Below are 19,443 nucleotides of genomic sequence, written 5' to 3' on the forward strand. Positions count from 1 at the left end.
TTTTCATTCAAAAATGTCAGGTTAATTTTTATATTTAACAAACTCATCCCACGGGCCGGATAAAACCTGTTCACGGGCCTGAACCGGCCACCCCTGATCAACTACGTCATTTCTATCACGCTTGGGAACCGAATGTTCCCCAAATTCTCCGCTTACGTCCACCCTTTCCCAGCCTCCCAGCCAATCAACACGCAGAACACATGTAAACAAAGACGAACATTGGCAGAGAAAGCTGCACGCAACAATGATGCCTTCAAGGCCATGGAAAACCCCATCTGTTAAACACAGATCAAATTGGAACATAACATAACATAGGACCCAGTCCGTTACGATATAAATAATGTACAAAACAATTAACAGAAAAATGCTACCCAAAGTATATTATCAAGTGATGACAAGAAAATGAAAGGAGATACAAATAATTAAAACAAGTTTACAAGTGCTACTTTCATTTGATTCTATATTTAAGTACAGTGTTTTATTTTCCTATATTCAAATATACAATTATGTTACAGTGGCCAAAAATATTAATTATACTTGTTAATGAATACTTGGGCCCACTATGCTACTTTCGTGTTTTCTGAGGTGGCCACTTGGTGAAAAACGTTTGAGAAGCACTGTCTTGAGAGTTTGAATTTACACTAACTTGCTGTGATGTTATGACTATTACAGTATTTTACTGTGAAAATATAAGGATATCGTGATTTGTTGTAGTATAGTATTTCATTGTGAAAAAATACAGTTAAATGATGTGAAATCCTAGTAATTTTTTACATTGTAGTGTTGCGTGACAGATTAGAAAAACAAAAAAAAACAAAAACTTCCATTCCATTTTCTTTACCCGCTCATCCTTAGACCATGGACTGGTCACCAAACAATCATTCAGACTCACATTCAGGACGTGCACTTTTCTAACTAGACAATAACCTTTAAATCTCAGGGCAGAAGATACCAGTCCAACGTAAATTCAATTTAAAGGCTGCCAGCAAGAACATTTAATAAAATCCTCAATACATATCATTTACAGCATCACTATCAACATGAGGTAAAATATAAGGAATACACACGTGAGTATATCTAAAGGTTGTCACGCACGCATTCTTTGTGATATAAAACTGCCACATAAGCAAGTGAGGATCCATCAAAACTTTCCTGAAATCGAAAGTTAATTTAAAAAAGGAGACGGGTCATGCATTTTTTTCTCGCCGGCAAATTCAAAAAACAGTTTCCAGGTGTCTTAACATGTGCTAAGGAGTCTCAAATACACCAAGGATTCAGAATCACAGCACATTTAACTGCCTTCTGAAACAACCTTGTTCAGGGCAGCCAGTTTCGGGTATGGTTACTGTTCACCCTGCAGGAGCAGTGAGATGCGACGTGCAGGCTCGTCTACGTTTCACCCAGAAAACTACAACTGGAGTTTTGAGTTGTAGAATGGATTTCAAACTTTAAGCTTAGGAGCAGCAGACTGGGCTCCTCTGCACTCCCGACTAGGGTGTGGCACCTCAAGAGGAAGAGCTAAAATGTCCATGAAAAAGAGCGCGTCCTACTGCACTACAGCTCTGCTCAGCTCTTAAAGCCTCGAGGGCGGTCTTAGTGTTACATCACGGCAGAGACACAAACATGTGTACAAAATGTGGTCCTCACAAGCACAAAGACATGCAAACGAGGAGGACATTTTTGTACAAGCCATGTTTGTTTTTCAGAATGTACCAGCACACTTGCTAGTGCTGCTACATGATTGCTGGTGTTACTCAATAAAACAGACTAAATGTGTCCTCCTCTGACCATAGCATCCCTCGTTTAGGACCCACATTCGAAATGCTTTCCATCCTCTGAAAAGGCTCCCTCACACCCCGGTGTCCTGCTCCTCCTCTTCCTCCTGTTGGGACAGGAGGTGATAATGTTCGCTGCCCACCGGCAGGAAGGTCGTCCTGGAACGAACGCCATCTTCCTCGGGGGTAACTTGGTGGGAGTCGGAATCCAGCTGCTCGGCAGAGCTGCATTTGGTGTACAAGTCGCGGCGCACGTCCTGACCGCCCGCCTCCTCGGCGTGGGCGTCGGGCAGCCAGCGGTGCTGCAGAGTGGCATGGATGTAGCCGATTGGCACGGGCAGGCTGGCAAAGAGTATAAGCACCACGATCATAGCCAGCGCCCAGCTGGGGTACTCCAACGTCATCTCAGAGCCCTGTACAGATGAAGATAGACAAATAACAAGAAAATTAACTAAATACTTCAACTACCACTACTAAATTAAAATTGTTGATACTCATTATGGACCTTTTTAATTTGAAATGCCCAGAAATTATACAACAAGACTTTTAAAAAAGTTTGCCTTTTTATTTATGAAATACGGTTGGTTTAAATTATTATTTAATATATAACCCTATTATTCATCTATTAATTCACTATTCAATTTTCCAATTGTACAGTTTATAATTAGTAATTAAATGTTTGGTATTATTGTTCATAATGATAATAATGAACTAACATGGTATGTGGGCTTGTATTAAGCCTCAGGGAGTTGAACGCCCCTGCCTTACATAGTTCCGGGTCACCCTTGGGCAAGGTGTAGCACCCGAATGCCCCCCCCCCATCAGGGTTACGATACCCCCCATGAACTACACTAAAAGAGGATGCGTTACCCGGCCCGGAGGAAGCCCGGGGCCCTCCTCCGGAGCTAGGCCCGGAGGTAGGGCTCGTCAGCGAGCGCCTGGTGGCCGGGCTAGCCACGGAGCCCGGCCGGGCACAGCCCGAAGAAGCTACGTGGACACACCATCTTCTCCGCCACGTGGGCCCACCACCCGCGGTCGGAACCAGTGGGGTCGGGTGCGCTACCAAGTGGATGGCAGTGAAAGTGGAGGCTCCAGACGGACCAATTCGGGGCAGCAGAGGCTGACTTTCGGGACGTGGAACGTCTCTACGCTGGTGGGGAAGGAGCCTGAGCTGGTGCGAGAGGTGGAGCGCTACCGGTTGGATCTGGTGGGGCTTACCTCTACGCATAGCAAGGGCTCTGAAACCACACTCCTGGACAAGGGATGGACCTTGTTCACTTCTGGAGTTGCTCAGGGTGTGAGGGCACAGGCGGGTGTGGGGATACTCACGAGTCCCCGGCTGAGTGCCTGTACGTTGGAGTTCACCCCGGTGGACAAGAGGGTCGCCTCCCTTCGCCTTAGGGTTGGAGGGGGGAAAACTCTGACTGTTGTTTGTGCATACGCACCAAACAAGAGTTCAGAGTATTCGGCCTTCTTGGATACCTTGCATGGGGTCCTGTATGGGGCGCCGGCAGGGGATTCCATAGTCTTGCTGGGGGACTTCAACGCGCACGTGGGCAATGACAGTGATACTTGGACTGGCGTGATTGGGAGGAACGGTCTCCCTGATCTGAACCTGAGTGGTGGATTGTTATTGGACTTCTGTGCTAGTCACGGACTTGCGATAACAAACACCATGTTCAAGCATAAGGATGCTCATAGGTGTACCTGGTACCAGAGCACCCTAGGCCAAAGATCAATGATCGATTTTGTAATCGTATCAGCTGATCTGAGGCCGTATGTTTTGGACACTCGGGTGAAGAGAGGGGCTGAACTGTCAACTGATCACCATCTGGTGGTGAGTTGGGTTAGATGGCGGGGGTAACCTCTGGACAGACCTGGCAAACCCAAGCGTGTAGTGCGGGTGAACTGGGAACGTTTGGAGGAGTCCTCTGTCCGGAAGGACTTCAACTCCCACCTCCGGCGGGACTTCTCTGCCATCCCTGTGGAGGTTGGGGACATTGAACAGGAATGGGCAATGTTCAAAGCCTCTATTGCTAAAGCTGCAGCTGCGAGCTGTGGCCAGAAGGTCTTAGGTGCCTCAAGGGGCGGTAACCCTCGAACACCCTGGTGGACAGTGGTGGTCAGGGAAGCCGTCCGACTGAAGAAGGAGTCCTACCGGGGTATGTTATCCCGGGGGACTCCGGAGGCAGTTGCAAGGTACCGACGGGCCCGAAGGGAAGCGGCCGTGGCTGTGGACGAGGTTAAGCAGAGGGTGTGGGAGCAGTTCGGGGAATCCATGGAGAAGGACTATCGGGCGGCACCAAAGCTGTTCTGGAAGACCATACGGCACCTCAGGAGGGGGAAGCAGGGAACCATCCTAGCTGTGTACGGCAAGGATGGGACTTTGCTGACTTCAAGTGAGGAAGTCGTAGGGCGTTGGAAAGAGCACTTTGAGGAACTCCTGAACCCAAATACATCAGACACACCCTCCCTGATAGGAGCAGGGCCTGAGGATGATGGGGGATCGACGTCGATCTCTCGGAGTGAAGTCACTGAGGTAGTTAGACAACTCCACAGTGGCAAAGCTCCGGGGGTTGACGAGATCCGTCCAGAAATGCTGAAGGCTCTGGGTGTTGATGGGCTGTCTTGGTTGATACGCCTTTTCAACATTGCGTGGAAGTCTGGGACAGTGCCGAGGGAGTGGCAGACTGGGGTGGTGGTTCCCCTTTTCAAAAAGGGGGACCAGAGGGTGTGTGCTAATTACAGGGGTATCACACTACTCAGCCTCCCTGGGAAAGTTTACGCCAAGGTACTGGAAAGGAGGGTCCGGCCGATAGTCGAACCTCAGATTCAAGAGGAGCAATGTGGATTCCGTCCTGGTCGTGGAACAACTGACCAACTCTTTATGCTTGCGGGAATCCTAGAGAAGGCCTGGGAGTATGCCTATCCAGTCTACATGTGTTTTGTGGATTTGGAGAAGGCGTATGACCGCGTCCCCCGGGAGATCTTGTGGGAGGTGCTGAGGGAGTACGGAGTGAGGGGAACCCTGCTGAGGGCCATCCAATCTCTGTACAACCAAAGCGAGAGTTGTGTCCGGGTGCTTGGATGTAAGTCGGATCCGTTTCCAGTGAGGGTTGGTCTCCGCCAGGGCTGCGCTCTGTCACCTATCCTGTTTGTGATTTTCATGGACAGGATTTCTAGGCGGAGTCGTGGCCATGGCGGAGAGGGTATACGTCTCGGGGGGCTAAAGGTTGCGTCACTGCTGTTTGCAGATGATGTGGTCCTGATGGCACCTTCGGTTCGTGACCTTCAGCTCTCACTGGATCGGTTCGCAGCCGAGTGTTCAGCGGCTGGAATGAGGATCAGCATCTCCAAATCTGAGGCCATGGTTCTCAGCAGGAAACCAATGGTTTGTACAGTCCGGGTAGGGGACAAGACTCTGTCCCAGGTGGAGGAGTTTAAGTATCTCGGGATCTTGTTCACGAGTGAGGGAAAGATGGAGAAGGAAATCTGCCGGAGAATCGGAGCAGCTGGGGCAGTATTGCAGTCTCTCTGCCGCACTGTTGTGACGAAACGAGAGCTGAGCCAGAAGGCAAAGCTCTCGGTCTACCGAGCTATCTACATTCCTACTCTCACCTATGGTCATGAAGTGTGGGTAATGACCGAAAGAATAAGATCGCGGATACAAGCGGCCGAAATGAGTTTCCTCAGAAGGGTGGCTGGCATCTCCCTTAGAGATAGGGTGAGAAGTGCAGTCACCCGAGAGAGATTCGGAGTAGAGCCGCTGCTCCTTCGCTTGGAAAGGAGCCAGCTTAGGTGGTTCGGGCATCTCGTGCGGATGCCTCACGAGCGTCTCCCTAGGGAGATTCTTGTTGCACGTCCCACTGGGAGGAGGCCCCGCGGCAGGACAAGGACCAGATGGGGGGAATTACATCCCCTCTCTTGCCTGGGAACGCTTCGGGATTCCCCAGGAGGAAGTCGCAAATGTTGCTCTGGAGAGGGAAGTCTGGGGGTCTCTGCTGGAGCTGTTGTCCCCGCGACCCGATTCCGGATAAGCGGTTGAAGATGGATGGATGGATATTAATGTATTTACATTTATTCAAATTTAACAAAACTTTGATTTATTCAATTCTAATGTCATCAAGGATTAAAAGAGCTTTATTGTCATTTCAGCATAACAGAAGGCAGAAAATGTATTTCTTGAGGTCCCAGATTTATCCCGATAAGTACCACAAGAACACTGTAATGTACATAATGCTGTAAATACAATAGGATATAAATAGAGAAGGTCAATGGTTCTCAAACTTTTTTCCACAAAGTACCACCTCAGAAAACACTTGGCTCACCAAGTACCACCATTAAAATACAGTTGCTTAGTAGGCCTAAGTATTCATTAAAACAAGGCAGATGTTTTATTTAACAAGTAAAGTTTATATTTTTGGCAACTGAAACATTACACACAGTTTGAACAGTAACACTGTGTTTGCATATTTAATTAAGTGATACCACTAGATGGAGCCCTACCACAGTTTGAGAATCATTAGAGTAGTTTATAAGTTAAGGTTAAAGTTAAAGTACCAATGATTGTCACACACACACTAGGTGTGGTGAAATTTGTCCTCTACATTTGACCCATCCCCTTGGGGAGCAGTGGGCAGCAGCGGCGCCGCGCCCAGGAATCATTTTGGTGATTTAACCCCCAATTCCAACCCTTGATGCTGAGTGCCAAGCAGGGAGGTAATGGGTCCCATTTTTATAGTCTTTGGTATGACTCGGCTGGGATTTGAACTCCAACCTACCGATCATATATAAATAGCATAGGTTAACAGGAATAGATTACCAATACCATAAATATAATAGCTTGTAGTGCTAATATTGTATTTTAGGGACTATAAGCCACTACTTTTTTCTCAAGCTTTGAAACTGCGGCTTATACAAAGGTGCAGCTAATCTATGGATTTTTTCCGCTAACTGCTAAATTGTGGAATGGAGTAAACAAAGTAATCAAATAATGTAATCAAATAATCAAAATAATCAAATAATCGACTTTAGGAAACTGATCATACTCAAAATGTTTACAAAGTACAAAAAAGAAGAATCCTGATAAACATCTTGAATCTTATGAAACCTTATTCATCTCAAAGGTGACTTTTCTGTTTTGTTTAGCTGTTTTACTGCAGTGTTACAGGCACCGTTTGGAAACTTTTAAGGTATGTAAATAAACGTTTACAAAATCTTTCTATGTAAATATCTCATTTCACAATATCTGTGGCTTGTAGCCCGGTGCGGTTAATATATGAAAACATATTTTTTTCTTCTAAGATTTAGTGGGTGTGGCTTATATACCGGAAAATACAGTAGATAATTTAAAAAAGACGGCAAACCAAACCACAGAGACGCTCCGTTTTAATATTTTTGCTGATTGGCTGGGAGAAAACATTTAGTTCTTCTACTTTTTTAGGGACGTGTGGGCCGGCGTTAACATTATAAGGTTTATGTTTTAAAAAGGGGTTCACACCAGGGGGGTCACTAGCTTTTAAGGACAGGGGGGGCTTAGCCCCCAGGAGATGCACAGGATGCGAGCAAACGTAGCGCAAGAGCACAAAACTTCACAAACGGCTAGCAAAGACTTAGAAATTATTCATTGTTATTATTATTATTTCAGTCGGTTTAGTTTCAATCTGTGTTCAGTACAACAACAAACATGGGTTTGCACAGTGACATTTTGTTTACAGCATCAACAAGAAACAATTACTTGCATGATCCTTCAAGATACACTGAAACACAATGAAAGTCATGGCATTAGCCTCTATGTTATTCATTCACAACATAGAGGCTAATGCCACCACTTTCACTCACAATACAATAATTGTTTGTTCCCAAATATTTTGAAGTTGCACAGATTACATTTTGGGCACATATGTGACTAAAATGGTTGTAAATTCAAGCCCTGGAAATATTACTTAATTACTTGAATTAAAGTAATATCTGGATTGGGATAATTTGGCTTGTATATAATATATTTATATATATATATATATATATATATTTATATATATTATGGCAAGCCGTTAAGGAAATTAAAGATGTATGGAAGTCTGAATAGAAATGAGAAACATTTATATATACTGTAAATAAGAAAGACTTAGTCTGTGATCTGAAAAAGAGCCAAAGCTGTCAAAGAACTGATCTTCAAAGTGCAATGCTGAAACAAATAATGCAAACAATAAAATGTAACTTCCAGGGCTTGAGATTAATGTAGTCCCGTCGTCCTGGGGACGGTAAAAAAAATGCACGGGACGAAATTAAATGCTCCCCGGGACGATGGCTTTTAACCATATTTTTTCCTTTTTCTTTTTATGTATTTATTCATTTTACATTTTATATTAAATGTCTTGGTTTTTCCACCCTCTGAAAATCCTATGAAATGTTTAACAAGCCATCCTATAATAATACAACAGCTATTAATGTAACAATACAATAAAACAAATATATTTAATGATGTTGTTTTCATTATTTTAACAATAGGCTAATGTACATTACTTTATATAGATTCTACAAGAAACACAAAACTTAAAAACTAAATTATTTACAATTGCAGACACAAGGTTGTTGTTCTGCAGTGCTGTGTGCTAATGTGCTTCGTACACCTGCAGGACCGCAAGCAAGGTCGCAGAGAAAATACGGACAGGATTTTGAATGATGTGGGCATTTTCTATATGAATAAGTGGACTGGATTGGATACCGACACACTAAAGGGGCTCTCTACCTTACACTATGAAGTGCGGGGAAACTGAGTGAATAATGACAGGTTATATGATTATTTATTTAAAGTCATATTCGGGCCACTTTATAATGTATATGTCGGCATGTATTTTTTTTTAACACCAAATTATTTAAGGGGGCTTAAGAACATTTTAGGGCGGCTTGAGCCCCCCTAAAATAGGCCTAACAACGCCAATGGTTCACACTATACTACAGATGTACAATGAATGCACTCATGTTGGTATCAATTGTAAGATTGAGAAGATTATTCGTAGTTACTAAAAGTTGATTTTCTATTGTGTCCTACAAATTTTTTTTACAGAAGCACTCAAATTAAATCCACAACAAACATATTATTGTTTAATTTTAATAATTCCCTTATCATACCGTACAAGTTCAACTTTAATCCATCCATCCATCCATCCACTTTCTACCGCTTATCCCTTTCGGGGTCGCGAGGGGTGCTGGAGCCTATCTCAGCTACAATCGGGCGGAAGGCGGGGTACACCCTGGACAAGTGCCACCTCATCGCAGAGTTCAACTTTAATGTCATCCTATAAGGTGTATAAAGAATTAGGGGTGTCCCGATACAACTACTGGTATTTCACTTCCGATAAGACACTGATAATTGAACTTTGATTATTGGCCGATAGCGATATTAGACGGATACGATATCAGCAAGAATAATACCACATATTTATTTTGTAGTGTGGAATGTTAGAAAAGGCTTTATCAAGTGAAATTAATCAGAGATACTAGGCTTTAAAACACTAACCCTAGAGTGTCCGCCCTGAGATGGGTAGGTTGTGAGTTTGGATATTTAATGAGATATTAAAGGGGCTGCCCACTGCTCCCCTCACCTCCCAGGGGGTGATCAAGGGTGATGGGTCAAATGCAGAGAATAATTTCGCCACACCTGGTGTGTGTGTGACAATCATTGGTATTTTAACTTTAACTTTTTGTTATGACAGAATAATACTTTTAAAGGAGAGTGTAATTGGTTTTTTGGTGACACCTTGTGGTCAGAATAATTAATTAAATTAAGGGCATGACGCAAAAAGTTGAATGATGCAGACACGTTTGTTGCTGGATACTTTCTAATACGCTTCTGCCTTGGAGACTTTGTATCTGTACGTAATACGCAACTATAATTATTTTATACTTGTTTATATGGAAATTGTTGGGGTTTAAGACTGCAATATTGTTCAATTAAGGATACTTGTATGTTTGTCTAGCTCCAAAGCGCCTAGTAGCCTTTAGCCTACCATGTTTTGTTGTTTACCTTTTGTAAATGACTTCACAAAAGTACAAGTAAAGACCAACCTTGTGTGCTTGTTGGAGGGCATTTAGATGTTAACTGGCTGTTTAGCTTTGCACAAGTAAACAAGCCGCAGGACAGCTTGTATCTGAGATTTTAGATGCAAGCCAATATCATCCGATACTTGTTTCTTTGCTGATATCAGACCGATATCAATATTCTCCTATAGAGAATGCCTACAAGGGTGTTTTGATGTTAGTTTGGTAATATTTTGCTCTGCAGCGGAGTCCCCTGACATCTAAGACCTCTACATGTTGGGGCGTGACAGTGATAATTAAATTGCCATCTTACCGTGCTTTGATTCCAGGCTGTGTATGTGGGCCTTTTAAAGACCATTCTCAACAAACTGGCAGTCAAAAGTCCGATCATGGCCAGCAAGCACACATACTTCCAAAGATATTTGTATACCACTGGAGGGCGCCATTTAAGCATGTCTTCAATATCATCCAGAAAACTGCAAGCCAAAAAAGCCACAAAAAATATGTTGAATCCAGGCTTGATAACTGTCAAGGACATTAGGATGTGAAGGTCTTACCGATCTGTACCATAGACCCAGGATACACTGATGGTTTCGAAGATGACAACGATGATCAACGGCAGCGTGGCAGAGTAATCGTCAAACATGGCCACAAAATAGTTGCCTGAGCGCTGAGTGAAGAGAAGTCCTATCAGGAAGCCCACAGCGCAGCTGCACACTGACAAACAAACATGGGAGAGAAATGACAGCTGAATGTACAAAGAATGTGGCGATTGCTCTGAAACCTGGTTGGCGTTTTACCGGTGAGCAAAGTGCGGTGGCGTCCCAGCAGCTTGAAATTGTCCATGAGAGGTGTAAGGATTCCCTGCATGGTCCCAAACATGGTGCTGAGGCCCAGGTTGAGCAGCATTAGGAAAAATAAGGTAGACCAGAAAGGGCTGGCTGGGAAGAGAGCCATCACCTCAGTGAACGCTATGAAGGCCAGTCCTGTCCCCTCCACTCCCTGAGCACCGACATAAACAAAACACGGAACATGACGACTTTGTTTATATCTTGACTGACTGACAAGAGCTGGAAACTAAAATATGATACATTTTGGATAACTTTGGCATCCACACTACATAGCATGTTTTATATTGCAGTGAGTACAATTGGGAGTTGTTTATCATATTTTTCCCTAGCAAAATGAGCGCACAGTAAAACTAAACTCAGACAGAACTGAAAGAAAACTGAAATAATTAAATCGAAGAACTCAATCACAATTTTTGTTGAAAAAAACCTACTAACTAAAACGAGATAATTTACACGCAAAACGTATACTAAAACTAAAAATTGAGAACTGGAAAACGAAACTTATAAACAACCTAAACCTAAAACAACTAAACAAAACAAACCTAAAACTAATTTTAAATCAAACAAAATTTTTTTTTAGTCAAAAAAAGACTAAACAAAAACTAAAGTAACTTATACGAGAATAAAACTAAAACATAAATTATTTTAATTAATGTAAGACTAAGACTCTTAAAATTAATATAAAACTTACACTAAACTAACTTGATCTTAACCTAAAACTAGGGTTTTACGGTATGCTGTAATACCGATCATCCTCGAATGAGATCGGCCGATACACATGCATTAACTGTATATTTTTCAGTTTAACGATAAGAATATAATATTTTAACCAGTTCCTACAAACAAAAACATGTACTACAAATTGAAATTATTTGCTTTTTGCCCTCAGTCCTCTTGTGTCAAAAAAATTCATCCCTGAGTTTGAAAACATGAACAATGACAAAAACCTAATTTTGTGAGAATAAAAATATCGATCTAATCACTCCATTATCAATCATATACTGATACTACTTGGTATCGACTATACAGATATAGGAATCAATTTGCCCTCCCCTTACATGTTTGCCTGGCTGCTACACACCAACAGTTGTTATATTATTCTCTCTCTAGACTTGTATTAATCTATTTATAAATATTTCCTGTTGAAGTCCCACTTAAGAACTTTCAGTTTCGGTTGATTTTGGCGGCGCCAGTGGAACAAAGCGTTAGTGTTTTGCCAGAAGGAAGACCACATTTCCCATTAGGACCAACGCATATAGCGCCAAACTGACACGATAATACCACAATGATTCAGTATGACTGATCTTTCCTACATATTTCGCTCAAACCTTAAATTTGCGGTCATCACATTGTTTTTTCTTTATGCAGTACTTTTGAGTTTGTTGCGTTGCTTGTCGTGTCAGTGTGTAACTGCCAACTATCAAGCTAGTGGCTATTTATTGCTACCACGCAAACTTTACGATAGCTAACATTAGCATTATCATTTTGATTTGAGCATCGAAAATCACTACTAGTTTAGCAGTAACAGAACCAAGGCAGCATCGGTCGAAATTCCCTCCTCGTTTTTGAGCTCATGCCAACGAGTGAAAGCCTGGGAAATGTTGATCTTTGACTGTCCTTTTATCTGGGTAGCCTCCCTTATAATTTTTTTGTCTCCTTAGGCAAAACTTTTCGTTTCTTTGGTTGTTTTGCAGCATCTACCATGATAGTCATTGCACGTAGGTGTTGGCATCAACATTTTAATGAATGGAAAAAGGGGGAAGTGACGTATGCCGTAAAGCAAGTCAGCACATTTGTAGTTTTTTGTGTAGCAGTGTGTGTGGTTCCTGCCACCCTCCTCAAAGTTGCTTATGCCAGTGAAAGTTATACTGACCCTCTCAGGCCATGGCAGAGGTGTCATTCAACTAGTTGAAAGTCGATGTATCATCCCAAAGATTATGCAAATATTTTATGAAGGTTGAAAAGTTACTTAGTGCTGCTTTAATAGCTGCTTACTTTCTGCTGTAACGTGGTTCCAGCTACACGTCTTAAACTTTACTAAGTACTTATTTTGTGTTGTTCCAATCTGAGCGCTTAGCATCCCTTGTTGTCTGCTCCTCTTTGTTCTTCCTCCAGGTGTAACATGTTTATCCTTGTCCTCCAGTGATACAATGCGGCAAATAAATGCAGGTTATTAATTGATTGATGCAATGATTGAGAGACATTATTTGCCGCTGGCCGATCACATACTTTTTCACGATCGATTGGCACAACCCTGCCTAAAAGAAAGATTAACTGTGCCTACAAAAACATTGAAAATAAACAAACTTTAAGTAAACCAAACCTAAAAACTAAGTGAATCTACAAATACACAAAACTATGCTAGGCTACTGAATGAATATTCCAGCATATTTTCAATACTTTACGTTCTCAGAAAAAAAAAGTTTTTTTCCAAGTGGATATCAGCTTCCATGTGAGGCCGCAAGGTAAACGTCTACACAAAGTGTACATTTCTAAATAAATGATAAAGGCAGTATCTATCTAGAACTCTGTTTATTTAGTTTGCCTTCCTACTTGTACAACACACCTTGCTTCCATCTCTACTGGAAACTTTATCCATCCTAAACATCCCATAGTTTTCAGCCTTGCACAGAATATTTCACAGAACCTTTTTAGTCTCTAGGAACAGTTATATACTTCCATCCTCTTGTTATGCAATAACACAGCACCTTGTGACAAACCTAATAGGATTTTTTGTAAACCTATTCCACAGAATCTTCACGCAAAAGTGAAAGGTCTCAATCTTGCTGCACGGTCTGTAGATTTGCCTGTTGTTTACCTCTTGTTTGCAGGTTCTACACAAAAACTACCATTTCCTACCTTGTTCATCTCATCCTCCAAACTGCAGTCGGTGATGTTCAGACTCAGCATGGCGCCATAGTGGCTGTACCACTCTCTGTAGTCTTCTACAAGCACAGAGCTTGGATCTGTCATGTTGAACCAAGGCCACCAGTGTTGGTCCTGTCCCTGGGTCGACGTGGCGCTGAGGAGGCCGAGATTTCTGCAAATAAATCAGATGAACAATAAGAATAAGGAAAAGTTTTTAGAGCTGACATCGTGGTGCATTTGACACTTTTAGTGCTAACACATGCCTTGTTTCTACTGCCAAATAATGTTTTATCATCGATAGTTAATATAACGCGGAAGCTACTTACTGTTTTTTAACAAAAGTTGGTAAAAAAACGCCACAATTTATCTTTTTTATTTTTCCTCTTATATCTTTTACATTTTTATTTTAACTCTTAAAGGCAAATTCAGGAGGAAGTGACTTCAGTGGATACAGAAAAGAAAACAGGTACAAATAATATAACCTTTAATGTACTATGACTTAAGAAAATAGAATATATATGCATCCAGTAAGTGTGACCACACCAAAACACACAATTTGTACATTTTAAATCACTTGCCACTATTTTTTGAAAATAGTGTCAAGCTTGGCACATCACCATATCTATACTATTGTTTGCAGAAGCGCTCCAAAGCTGTCATATTGCGAGGGCATCTCTTGTTCATGGCCCCCCTTCCGGTCACCCCATAGATTGTAAAATTGGATTTTGGTCTGGGCTCTGGTTGGCCCTTTCTAAAACATGAAATGTTATTTTCTTGTAAAAAGTGTCATTATTTGAAACAAATGCTTTAGTCAGATCACTCTTTCGGACTCTGATGCTTACCCAGCCACGCAGTCCTTTGCGATGTTCTTGGCTCGAAAACCCAAGATGACGAAAACCACAAGCGAGGCCAACACGGACGTCATGAAGTTGATGCCCGAGACCATCAAAGCATCCCTGTGGCAGTTGTTTTGGACCGGATTGTAAGAAGAATACGCGATGACAGAGCCGTAACCCAGTCCTAGGGCGAAAAACACTTGAGTGGCAGCCTGTCGCCACACCTGCATGTTCCCCCAAATCTCCAACTGAGAAATGATAATCACAGTTCTGTTAGAATCTAGTCGTTTATGATTATTAAAATAAGACTTCTAGCAGCATTGACGTGATCAAACACACTTTGGAATGTGTACTTACTCTGGGATAAAACATGTATGTGATTCCCTCTACTGCTCCATCCAACATCAACCCTCTGATGAGGAAAATGAAGAGCACCACGTAGGGAAACACTGAGGAGAAGTACATCACCTGAAAAAGGAACACGGAATAGAGAGGTCGTTACGGGGACATGGATCAGATGGTAGAGCAGCCGGCCAGAAATTTGGGTGTTGCTGATTTGAATCCAGCTTCCGCCATCCTAGTCACTGCAGTTGTTTCTTTGGGCAAGGCAGGTCACCCAGCTTGCTCCCAGTGCCACCCACACTGGTATAAATGTAGCTGAAGTGTAGATAATGGGTTTCTCAATGTAAAGCGTTCACTAGAGAAAACGTGCTGTATAAATATAATTCACTTATTAATTGTTGTTTCTGATTTCCACCCTAAGAGTCTGATGAGATTACAGTACTGTATAAAAGTTTTTGAGTTAAAGAAGGGATGTCTTCGACTAAGAATTTATAATAGTCGAATGTGATACATTAGATTTTGCCCATAATTGACAGTCAAATCTATGACTTTTTTTAGAGAGCAAAACATATTGTGATGATATGTAAACTGTAAACTGACTGGTCACTATGTGTCAGTAACGTTACTTGCACAGTAGGGCTGTGAATATTTGGGCACTACACGAATCGATTCAATTCAGAATCGATTCTTGATTTAAAACGATTCTGGATTCAAAATCAATATTTTTTTAATAACATGGGGTGCCAGTTCTATGATCAACTACATTACTCCATAAAATAGATAACAGCTCTGATAAATGTATATATTACTTAAAAGAAAACTGGTTTTGTTTAATAAAATTCTAACCAAACATTTAATAAAGTCAAATATAAATAAGACAACAAGAGAAGCATCCGATTTCTAAAGTAAATCTATAAAGCAGATATGGGCGTCTACATCAACAATTTGCCTGAGTGGCTGGAGAGAAAAAACAAAAAAATACATCGAGTTTTTATTTTTTTGAGTCGACTAAGAATCGTTACAAGTAAGAATCGCAATTTTTTTTGACACCCCTATTACATACAAACCCCGTTTCCATATGAGTTGGGAAATTGTGTTAGATGTAAATATAAACGGAATACAATGATTTGCAAATCCTTTTCAACCCATATTCAATTGAATGCACTACAAAGACAACATATTTGATGTTCAAACTCATAAACTTTATTTTTTTTTTGCAAATAATAATTAACTTAGAATTTTATGGCTGCAACACGTGCCAAAGTAGTTGGGAAAGGGCATGTTCACCACTGTGTTACATGGCCTTTCCTTTTAACAACACTCAGTAAACGTTTGGGAATTGAGGAGACACATTTTTTAAGCTTCTCATGTGGAATTATTTCCCATTCTTGCTTGATGTACAGCTTAAGTTGTTCAACAGTCCGGGGGTCTCCGTTGTGGTATTTTAGGCTTCATAATGCGCCACACATTTTCAATGGGAGACAGGTCTGGACTACAGGCAGGCCAGTCTAGTACCCGCACTCTTTTACTATGACGCCATCTTGCTGAAATAAGCAGGGGCATCCATGGTAACGTTGCTTGGATGGCAACATATTTTGCTCCAAAACCTGTATGTACCTTTCAGCATTAATGGCGCCTTCACAGATGTGTAAGTTACCCATGTCTTGGGCACTAACACCCCCATACCATCACAGATGCTGGCTTTTCAACTTTGCGCCTATAACAATCCGGATGGTTCTTTTCCTCTTTGGTCCGGAGGACACGACGTCCAGTTTCCAAAAACAATTTGAAATGTGGACTTGTCAGACCACAGAACACTTTTCCACTTTGTATCAGTCCATCTTAGATGAGCTCAGGCCCAGCGAAGCCGACGGCGTTTCTGGGTGTTGTTGATAAACGTTTTTTTGCCTTGCATAGGAGAGTTTTAACTTGCACTTACAGATGTAGCGACCAACTGTAGTTACTGACAGTGGGTTTCTGAAGTGTTCCTGAGCCCACGTGGTGATATCCTTTACACACTGATGTTGCTTGTTGATGCAGTACAGCCTGAGGGATCGAAGGTCACGGGCTTAGCTGCTTACGTGCAGTGATTTCTCCAGATTCTCTGAACCCTTTGATGATATTACGGGCCGTAGATGGTGAAATCCCTAAATTCCTTGCAATAGCTGGTTGAAAAAGGTTTTTCTTAAACTGTTCAACAATTACAACCCTCGCCCAATCCTTGTTTGTGAATGACTGAGCATTTCATGGAATCTACTTTTATACCCAATCATGGCACCCACCTGTTCCCAATTTGCCTGTTCACCTGTGGGATGTTCCAAATAAGTGTTTGATGAGCACTCCTCAACTTTATCAGTATTTATTGCCACCTTTCCCAACTTCTTTGTCACGTGTTGCGGGAATCAAATTCTAAAGTTAATGATTATTTGCAAAACAAAAAATGTTTATCAGTTTGAACATCAAATATGTTGTCATTGTAGCATATTCAATTGAATATGGGTTGCAAAGGATTTGCAAAACATTGTATTCCTTTTATATTTACATCTAACACAATTTCCCAACTCATATGGAAACGGGGTTCGTAGATGTACTGTAGACCTAGCCGCCTTTAAGACATTTTTCCTATGTTAATCAATCCTATGTTGCAACATATCAAAATAAACAAAGTTAGTGAACCCCCCACCAAAATTCAATAAGAATTAAATAGGGATTGTTCACCTTTGCAGACGACTTGATCCCCTTAATCATGGCTAAGGAAACGATGGTCCATGCAGCCAATAAACATCCCGTCATGATGGAATTAAACTCTCCCGATTCCTCAATGGAATTAGAGATGTTCAGAGCTTTCCGAAACCAGAAAAAGGATGTTGGCGAACTTTGTGCACATTCTTTCACTGTTCAGACAGAAGAAAGGTTTGGTGGTTTAGACATCCACGCACGCACGCACACACGCAAACACGCACACACGCAAACACACACACACACACACACACACACACACACACACACACACACACACACACACACACACACACACACACACACACACACACACACACACACACACACACACACACACACACACACACACACACACACACAACAGTACCTGTGTTATTGGTGGCCACGTCAATGGGACAGTGATGCCAAGGCAAAGGATACTGGAAGGAGTTGCCCATGTAGAAAAGGCTCCATGCAATAATCACATTGTAGTAAAGAGCCACATAAAAGCACACCTGAGGATGAAGACACATCATGTAGACTAGAAATAGGCATTGTAACCCATTACTTCACAGTTGTCAAATGCAAGGCCCGGTGCCAAATCTGGCCCGCTACATAATTTTATGTGGCTTGGGAAAGCCTGGGAACAATGTGCGCCAATAAAGCACATTATTAAGGCTGCAGCTAACGATTATTTTTCTATCGATTAATCTATAGATTATTTTTTTCGATTAATCGGTTAATCTATAGATTCTTTTTTTCGATTAATCTATAGATTATTTTTCCTTTTACCGATTTTTTTTTTAATTTAAAATGAAGATGAAAAAATAATTGTAGGCCAGTTTTTTCAAAAGGCATGGCTTTTATTTACAAAAAAAAAAAAGTATGGCCACTCAGTCAACATTGACAACAACATGACAAAATATTCTGTAACAATGTAAACATTTAAAACTTTTAACATTTAACAAAATTAAATGTTATTTGCTTTTTAATGTGCAAATATAAAAGTAAACATCCAGTGCAAATCTTAATATTCTGCAATAGTATAAGCATTTCAAAAGTAAAAGTATTGCTTATTTTGCTTTAAAATGTGCAAAAAAAGATAAACATCCAATACAAAAAAGTGCAAAACGAAATATTCTGTAACAACAGTGTAAACATTTCAAAAAAAGTGAAAGTATTGCTTATTTGCTAAAATGTGCAAAAATAAAGATAAACATCCAATACAAAAAAGTGTCAATCTAAATATTCTGGAGCACTGTAAACATTAAGTATTGCTTTTAAAATGTGCAAAATAAACATCCAGTCCAACACAGTACACAATAACCAATTCTACTCATTCCAGTGAGTGACTAACAGTTGTAATGAAGAAAGGTTAGCATGTCTACATGCTCTGCTTCTTTTCTTGTTTACAATATTCCCAGCAGCTGAAAATAGGCGCTCAGAAGGGGTCGATGTGGCTGGAACTGAGAGGTAATTAGCCTTCACCTCAAGCCAGGACTGCGAGTGAGCTGAGCTGCAGTTTAAGTTTCTAGAAGGTCAACGGGCTCATAGTGATGTTACTAGTAGTTGACTGGGAGGTGTTTATTATCATTTGGGGAGAGTCCGCTGCCTGATGCTCACCTGCTAAACACCTATCTGCTCCACGCTGAAGCGCTGACTACATGCGCTCTAAATACGCACTGCTGATTGGCTGCTAACGCTCTGAATACGCACTGCTGATTGGCTGTTAGCGCTTTCTGTGTACCAATCAGATGGTTGTGTGGGTGGGACAATGCTGCGTGCTGAGACAGAAGCAGAAAGAGCAAAGCAGCTTGTTAAGACTTTAGCTTTAGCTTAGAAACTCGTTCGGTACACCCCCGTACCCAACCGAAAGCCCCGTACCGAAACGGTTCAATACAAAACACGTACCGTTACACCCCTAGCAGATACAAATGACACATTCATGTTTTTGTGTAATGATGACAACGTATGCTCACGCGGACGATTGACTAGTTGATGGTTGAT

The 19,443-nt window shown here is 41.5% G+C and overlaps 1 protein-coding gene across 1 annotated transcript in view; it reads right to left on the bottom strand.

The window, feature by feature from the left end:
- Nucleotides 1-819: 819 nt before the first annotated feature.
- Nucleotides 820-19,443, bottom strand: part of slc6a16a (solute carrier family 6 member 16a) — a 44,684-nt gene continuing 26,060 nt past the window's right edge. The window contains exons 4-12 of the mRNA XM_062036283.1: nt 17,825-17,951; nt 17,434-17,609; nt 14,731-14,841; nt 14,380-14,621; nt 13,529-13,709; nt 10,619-10,820; nt 10,376-10,535; nt 10,132-10,294; nt 820-2,188 (exon numbers count right to left, since the gene is read on the bottom strand). Coding sequence (XP_061892267.1) covers nt 1,850-2,188; nt 10,132-10,294; nt 10,376-10,535; nt 10,619-10,820; nt 13,529-13,709; nt 14,380-14,621; nt 14,731-14,841; nt 17,434-17,609; nt 17,825-17,951 — 1,701 coding nt within the window. The 3' untranslated portion in view covers nt 820-1,849. The remainder of the gene's footprint in view (nt 2,189-10,131; nt 10,295-10,375; nt 10,536-10,618; nt 10,821-13,528; nt 13,710-14,379; nt 14,622-14,730; nt 14,842-17,433; nt 17,610-17,824; nt 17,952-19,443) is intronic.

The sequence above is a fragment of the Entelurus aequoreus genome, linkage group LG25, assembly GCF_033978785.1.
Source record: "Entelurus aequoreus isolate RoL-2023_Sb linkage group LG25, RoL_Eaeq_v1.1, whole genome shotgun sequence".
In the NCBI taxonomy this organism is placed as follows: Eukaryota; Metazoa; Chordata; class Actinopteri; order Syngnathiformes; family Syngnathidae; genus Entelurus; species Entelurus aequoreus.